Source organism: Bradysia coprophila (assembly GCF_014529535.1).
Source record: "Bradysia coprophila strain Holo2 chromosome X unlocalized genomic scaffold, BU_Bcop_v1 contig_185, whole genome shotgun sequence".
NCBI lineage: Eukaryota > Metazoa > Arthropoda > Insecta > Diptera > Sciaridae > Bradysia > Bradysia coprophila.
The window spans coordinates 1,273,500-1,282,245 of NW_023503305.1; the positions used below are offsets into that span (position 1 = coordinate 1,273,500).

General features: G+C 32.4%; 1 protein-coding gene across 2 annotated transcripts in view; it reads left to right on the top strand.

The window, feature by feature from the left end:
• The window catches only part of LOC119068503, a 138,083-nt gene that overhangs the window by 20,986 nt on the left and 108,351 nt on the right, over positions 1-8,746 (top strand). For both annotated transcript variants that reach the window (XM_037172113.1, XM_037172114.1), the window contains exon 2: positions 2,341-3,293. In XM_037172113.1, coding sequence (XP_037028008.1) covers positions 3,221-3,293 — 73 coding nt within the window. In that variant the 5' untranslated portion in view covers positions 2,341-3,220. The remainder of the gene's footprint in view (positions 1-2,340; positions 3,294-8,746) is intronic.

Genomic DNA, 8,746 nt, shown 5'->3' on the forward strand with positions numbered 1-8,746 from the left:
ATTTCGGTTCGGATAGAACCGAACCGAATACTTTGGTTTTGTCGTAAAACAATATGAAATGAAGGCAGACTCGTCAAAATTGATTGATTTCATTATGAACTAAACAAAAAGAAGTAAATGAAGCAATTGCATGCGATTTTTGTGAGAAAACGAATTTGACAAGAACTTATGAGATTTTCAATTCTCAATAAAAGTATCATGCAATTGCTCCATTTACTTCTTTTTGGTTAGTTCATAATGAAATCAATCAATTTTGACGAGTCTGCCTTCATTTCATATTGTTTTTCGACAAAACCAAAGTTTTCGGTTCGGTTCAATCCGAACCGAAATTCTCGGTTCGGTTCAATCCGAACCGAAATTCTCGGTTCGGTTTAATCCGAACCGAAATTTTCGGTTTTTCGGATAACCGATCCAACTCTGCTTTCGACCCTAGGGAACTCAAAAGCATGTAATTTATTTTTACATAAATTGTGAGTGTGACAAGTGCGACTAGTTTCATCCAATCACAGCTCTTGATACTTGATCTGTAAATCGATAAGAATTTTCTTCGATAGCAATATTACTTTTGTATGTATGTAATTGGTCGTTTTGCACGTATATATCAAGAATGCAAATTCCACAGTTGTTGCCACAGCCGAATTGCACTTTGTAAACAATTCAAACACGATGCGTAAAGTAAGGTTAAATTACACGATTTTCTTTCACCTTTTTCTTGAAAATATCACCTTACTGTTTTGCACACGTTTGTACGTACAGGAGACGATGTATGGTTAGGGCGCAGATGCCATATTTTACGCATACACTAGTCTCGATTACATTAGCCTTAATGCCATAACGAACAAAATTGGAAGTACTTACGTGTGCAAAACCGTAGTTTACACATTTATAAAGGAAACAGAACTCTTTCCACAGCAGGAATGAGTAAAACGAGTTTTAAAGAACGACAAAAAAAGAAGATTAAGAAGCCGTCTGGAATGCTTATTCCCGTATCGCATCTGCTACTTTTCATCATTTATTCAATTTTTTTCTTTTATTATGTGAAAGCCATTGTAATGAAAGGGATAAATTGGTATAATCGAAAAAGTGTACTACGAGTTTCCGTCTTATAAATATTTAGTCTGCAAAACTGTATTAGTATTTCGTTACCTATTCCGATCGATGGTTCGTTATTCGAGAATAACTTAGCTAGCACTTTTTGTGTCGAGCTGGAAAAAGTCAAATTATAGCATCGGTTAAAAGTTTGAGTATATAAGTGTTGTAAATATCTCGGCATGTCGAAGTTTTTAAGCAACGTTTTCTGAAACATTTAACTATAACTATTATACACCACTAGATGAAATCCAGAGAAATACTTCGTTTTACACAATTAAATACTTCATAATATATTCGATTGGTATTCATTTCTAAATATCAAAATTTGTTCAAAATCCTTTTACAACACTCGCTGAAAAACAAACATTTTTCTGATAACTTTCGTCTTTCGTGTGAATTAAAATTCTCCATTATTTACCGCTGAAGCCTCCATTGAAACTTTTTTGGCAGTATTTTCAGAGCAACTTCATCAAATCTATATCCGCTTGCAGTAAAAGTTGCTTATCATAAAAGTCTTTCTTGTGGAATCCTTTTAAGAGATTTCTGGACAGTTATGACGATGAAAATTGCTATTTTTCACCCATAATGCATAAAACTTCAATGAATTTTCGCTAATTATAGTAAAAAATAAAAAAAAGGAAAATTCTTGGGAATTTAATGTCTTTCATAGCCAAAAGATTTGTTTCAATGAAAAATCTAGATCCAGAAAGTTTTACAAAATTATCAAATTGACTACCCCACCTCTCAAAGCACCTAGCCTAGTAGTAGAATAGTGCTTAAAGTTAACTCAGTAACTTACGTGCTATCGTTCTGCATCGTTCTACATCGTTCTACATCGTTTTATTTCAGCTATTGCTCTCACTCGAGAAATAAAAAGAGAAATGCTACTTTTATTACGAAACGATGGAAACAGAATCCACTAAGAGTAAAAACTTATCTTGAGTAACGTTTATGCAGAAATTTAGTAACATTTACACTAACGACGCGACATGACCTTGAAATAGTGAAATTAAATATTACATGGAACACTATCGTTAATTTATTACTCTATTTGACAGAATCAATATGCTACTTCTATGCTAGGTGCTTTGCCATTCATAAATATAAAATTAAAGCGAATATCATCATAGTTGTGCGTTTCTGATTTTTAATGAATTTTTTTATGACGAAATTTTCGTCAACTCTTTGATGTTGAAAATGTAAACAATTTTTTTTTACTCATTTCTTGTTTGTTTTTCTGTTTTACAGATGTCCAGAGCACAGTTCACTGGATCTGAGCAATAATCAATGGAAGAGGACGAATTGCAGTTGTGTGTTAAGTCATCGATAGTAACATACACTCATATACAATAAAAACTAATAGAAAACTGAAACAAATTCGCGAAAAAAAAAATTGGATTTTTTGACTTTAATGTTTTCATGTTTGGAAAATTTTAAATGGAAATTGAATCACAACAGTCGACGGTTGTTATTTTCATTTTTTATTAAATAAAATTTTGCTGCATATATATTTGCATTAAAAAAAAAGAAATTAAGCGAACCATATAGTATTATATATAAGTGCAGTTGACTTGATATAATACCTACAGAGTAAAACGTAGCTGATATTCTATTAGCATAGCGAAAAATAAAAATGTTTGTTTTTTTCTTCATTTAAATAAAATCCAACGTTTAAAATCGTTTATGCCGCGCCATGAGTACTATAACATAAAACAAATTTGAATATAAAAAATATCACTCATGCAGGACCCAAGTGTTCGCAACATACAAAACCGAAACCAGACAGAATTAGTGTGTTTTACTATGAATATGACCTTAATGTTTATAAATAAGTTTTAATGAGGCGAGTAACACGAATAATGTTAGATAGTGTCGTACATTTTATATGATTCAAAATGTGCCGGAGATATTTAATATGAAGTGTAACATAAAAAATATGGAATTTCAAGACTCTTTAACAGCCTAAAAATATAAGTTTTTCATTAATTTTTTTTTGTAAGCGTAGAGAAAACGTAAAGTCGACAGTGAGAGGAGAAAAAAATCAATGTGAAAATTGAGAGAAAATGTTTTATAAGAAAAATAAAATTTATTTTGTCAAAGTGCAAGTAAAAAAAGAGAGAACACTCGAATGATCACTTGCCCAAAGATGAAGGCCACATTTTGGGTTACTTTAATATTTTTTGGAACATTTATTGTAGCAGGTACGTAGTAGAATTAAGTAAAAAAAAAACCATATGCATGTGAATTTTACGTTTGCGGTATTAGAAATAATACGTGTCGCATTAGGGAATTATAAGAAAAATGAAAAAACAAAACAATTATTCAGACAATCAAGCTAACTACGAAGAAATCTCGCCTAATTTCAATAAATTTGGTGAATGCTTTAGTGAAATTTGATGAAATTAAGTGATAATATATATATTCTGTTATGTAATTAGTAAGGTGCCTGTATATTAATCTGAAACAAACAAACGTTCAATCTTGAGATATTTCTCAGTTTCTGATCCTTACTGGATTTACTCTTCATAGATATAAATCTTGTTCGCAAAACTATTTCTTGACACTCACGAAAATATCAGAAACAGATGTGCTCATGAGTCCAAATGGTCCAAATTTAACTAAAAAAAAACTCACCAAATTTTTAAATGTGAATTAGTTGATGGCCATGGCGATATGGCATATTTTTTTTTTAAAAATATTTTCAGAACCTTGGGACAATTGTCATTATTGGTGCCACTAGTGCCAACGAAATCTTTTATTTTTTTTTGATACCAACATTGAAAAATGATACTTTCGCCCCGCATATGAGGGGCGAAAGTAAAAAAATGCATCCCACGGGGAGAAAGTACTTAACGAAGAGCGAACGCAACTGAACAAACAGCGAAAGTGACTGACGTCACAGAAAATGAGAGAAATGAGTCGAGTTGTCAACAAAATCCGCTCATATTATGCAGAATACTTTGATCAAAATTGTAAAACACTGTGCGCCAGTGTTCTTATTGAAATTAGCATACAAAGTTGATACTTTTTGTTACTGAATGATTTGTTAGTTATATCTTAATTTTTGTGTGTGTTATTGTTGTGATGGCTAAATTATTAAATTTTTCATATACCAGGGGGCTGCCGCCCCCTGCACCCCCGCATTTTCTGGCTAAATGCCTTTTTTTTCAACATTTTGTTGCGATGTTTGCGATACGTATCAATTTTCAATGTTGGTATCAAAAAAAATAGTATGAACGACTCGGGGCAAAAATAAAAAAAATCAACCTGTGCGATTAGAGCCCTTGCCTTCGGCGCGGGCTCCAACTCTCGCACACGGTTGAATTTTTTTACTTTCGCCCCTTGTCATTCAATGTACTATTTCTTTAACAAAATACGGAGTCTACAAAAAATGAAACTGACAGTCAATGAATAGCTTTTGCACAGTGAGCTTACAGTGAATTCTTATACTTTACACTTTACTCGACACCACAGACCCGCCCGAGTCTGGAAGATCAGCGATCAATTAAAATTTCATTTCGACTATGATTCGCTAGAGTTTTCGTGTGTCAAGTACCGCTGTCGCCATGGCCTGATGAGAAAGGTATTATTGAACTGCAAAACGTCGAACGACGTATTTTTAATATTCTCTCAGATCGAAACAGTGGCCAAACGTTCTAACGTCAAACAATGACATTTACTGTTTGAGAAAATATCTAAAATTGATTCAGTTTCATGTTGTGTTTCTGAAGAAAAACGCGCATACCGTCATCCAAAACTCTAATCTGGTCGAATAAGACATCCCAGCATAATAGATTCGTCGAAAAATTTCTAACTTCTCTTCAACATAATCAATATAATGCAATCGAAATAAAAACAACACTCTAGACTGTCGCACATTGAGAAAAATTGTGTGTGGATTGTATAGAAGAGTATTTTAAGAGTATGACAAGACGGCTGGCTGAATTGTAGACTATACAGTTAATTAAAAAATAACGCGTAGGTTTCGGTTTAGTTTGCCTCTAAAAGGTTTTTATGAGGTAACGTTTTCACTAATGTTTTTATTGGTTTCCTTACACCTTCTATTTAACGGCGCCCACAGACATTAAAAAAAAGAGAAAGGTTGTGAAAGTCTTACCGCCTGTTTCGTTATACATATTTTGTGATTTCTTCGAAACATGTAAAATTTTATAGGAAACAGGCCTCATTATAGTCCCAGCATGGAGCCGCGTAAGTATAATATTAATTACGCCAGCAAATTATACGCACTGTAAATCGGAAATAAAATAAAATTTAATGATGAAATTTAGAAAGCATCTGAACTTTTCGTGAGCTCCACATTAATTTTGCACTTAAAAAATGATTTATTAAATCTATCGCTGTATTATAATACACAATCAAGAGCATACAGCTCGCATACATTCAGTTATCACATCAGACGAACGTAGTTTCCGTTCTCCAATTACATAGTATCCAACTTGTAAACAAGATTTTCAGAAACATTTCCACCTCCTCGATATAATAGATATGTATAAGATAATGTAGCGTATATGATTCATACGGCATTCTAACTTATATATATTTACATATATATAACTATGTGTGTGTGTCTAAATGTGTGCATTCGATTTGAGAAAGCTCGACTAACCCAAACTAACGAGCACTCGTTTCTACAACAAAACATAACACATATTTTATGTATGTGTTCTGTAAACTGTTCAGCATAAAATTCCTTAAAGTATACATGGTTTTGCTAGCGACAAGGTTTGCTTATGAATTTTTGGTATATATATTTTGTGCATGTTTCATAAACAAAATTGGGTCATATAACATAACACGATACGATATAAATAATTTAACTAAAATATTGCTTTTCCTCTATGTTTTAGTATAATTTCAAATGCCTTTGAACTTTTAATACTGTTGAACTTGAGTAAATAAATTCTTTTTATGTTTAGTTGGGTAACAAAGTTCTTTGATTGTAATTTGCTTATTAATTTTACAACAACAGAACAACAGTCACAAAAAGACAGAGTAAATTTCTTGAATGGTTTGTGCTACAGAATATATGACTCGTTATAAAGTTTCCACGTTTGGTTTTTTCGAGTTTTTTTCTGCATTTAAGTTATTTGAAAACACTTAATCATACTGATGTTGTTGCAGAAAATATCTAAATGTACAGTAGATTGGATTTTAGGGTAAAACTGACTCGAAAATTAGTATTAATTAGCGATAATAATTAAATAAAGTTCAGTTTCCACTGTACAAAAAAGGGCATTTGACGTTTTTTGTTGTGGGTAAATAAAACTGACTCATTTTTTTTGGATTGGAGAGATAGAGAGAGAGAATTAAATTAAATTTGGACATATCGACGCGTTATCTTTAATCAACGTAATACTTTATTTTAAGCATAAAATTGTTCTGCATTTTAGCGATATTTCTTATAAGATTGTCTAAAAGTCGAAACAGTCAGTCACTTATAAAAAAAGATTCAAATTGGCAAACCAAATATTTTTTCATTTGACACCATTTTAAGATATTTTATTGATCAAAATGTCGACACCCATGCAGTTCTTTCTACAGAGTACACACTTGCATTTATCGTGGATGCATAAGTCCTCAGGAACATTTTAGACAGAAAGACGGCTGACAAAATGCTGTTAAGTTGGTGTTATAAAACTGTAAAAAATACAACAAAAAATCTTCGCAATTTAAACACATACTGTAGAACAGCTTTTTGCACAGAATACTGTTTTGTGTCGAAATAGTTAAAATAAGTGCAGCCAAATATTGTTAATTCTTCACCTATCATAATTTCTTAATATTTTTATACAATGTGTGTAATCATAATTGAAATTGACTACAAGTAAAGCAACCAATTAGCCTATAAGTTGCCATCACTCATGTGGGAAATTACGCGTCCGTACGAAGGTCTTAGGAATCTGTTATCAATTTTGTGATAGGTGGATTAGATCAACAATATTCAATTACGACACCACTCTTCGCTTTCTGTTGCGTCTTTGAAAAATCCCTAAGAAAATTACGCTCACAAAAAAGTAATTCCAAAATCAGTGAACATATTAGGACCGAAATTATTGTTGGGCATTTTTATCGTTACGCTTTGGCAATGGACTAAAAACCCATCTATGTGGCCAAAACAGAACCGTCTTGGGCGATAAACTAGCGTGCAATTGGGAAACCTTCTTTTCCAATTACATTGCTTAGGCGGTAGTAGAAATGATTTGAGATGCTACAGATAGTGTGGATTACTCATAATACCCAACATCTGTGACGTCGTAGACTAGGGCCAAAGTCCATGTTTAAAAGAAAACTCGGTATGAGGTAAGAACATTTTACCAACCGGATTGTGAGTCGGTTTTATTTCAATTTTAAAATTAAAGATTAGAATAAGTCAACCGCGGTCGCAATTCCGTCTGTCGAAAAAAATTTATATCGAGCCACACCCAGAAAAAGAAAATTCAGACAATACTCCAGGTATGTGTAAAATTTCTCGGAGAGGTGTAATATTCTTCACTGACGTATATGATACATGGACACTGTTTTCTATACGTGAGACATATTGAAAACGTAGTTACGTATTTCGGTTGTCAATTTGAATATTCATGTGTTACGTATTGTGGTGATGTACGTGGAATGTGAATAACTTACGAGTGGGACGGAAGTTAAACCCTCACCACGTATGTTATAAAGTATGTTTATAAAGTAGCTCCTTAGAATTGTTTACAAACTGGAGCTACGCAGGTCACTTGTTATGTTTTATTATTATGAAAAATAAATGAAATGTAATGAAATGATGTTAAACGTATACAGTGGATCCTAAACAATGAATTTGCATCAGATTGATATTTCGTAACACGAAGAAGATACAGTCGAAGAAATTTAGTTTTCGGGTTTTCCAAAGGTATTAATCTTATTTAACCCACACTTTATCCCACAACAATGGAATCCACAAATTTAAATTTAGTTAACACAACGGTCACAATGACGGCGCTGCAGTCACGATTTCAAAATGTGATATAGGGTGGATAAACTAAATTTTGGTTTTGGTTACATTTTCTCTTGGTTTTTAATTATTACATCAGGCTTCTAAATTAAGAGTAAATTTATGCAATATAAACCGTTTGAGTTTGAAAAAAGATGTTTTGTATCAGTGAACGATATAGGAAAGCGTTCAGTACGTCTCAACATACAAAAGAACGTAAAATATAATTGTACATTTAGCCACCCTACGTCCGTCATCGCTTCTATTGTCTTCAAAAACATATTGTGTGCTTGTCATGATATGTATCAGAAGTTTGTTTATTTATGTGTCTCATCTAAAATGCTGGCCAGCAAAATTTTGATCATTAAATTCAACGGCCAAATTGATCTAAATGTTAAAATAATTGTGAATAATAGTGAAGTTAATGTGGTTTTGTTTTCTCTTCATAAAGGAATTTGCATCAGTTCGATGTAGTGCAACATTTGAAAGATCGTTGGCTCATGATCCAGAGGTCCCTGGTTCAATTCCCGAAGAAGTCAATTTTTAATTCGAAATATTTGTTACCGATAACTTCTAAAATGTATAATTACTACTGTCAACAGTTAATATGGTGTCAACCGTAGATGAATTCAATAAAATTTATATTTTTAAATCTTTGTGGAAGAGAAATAT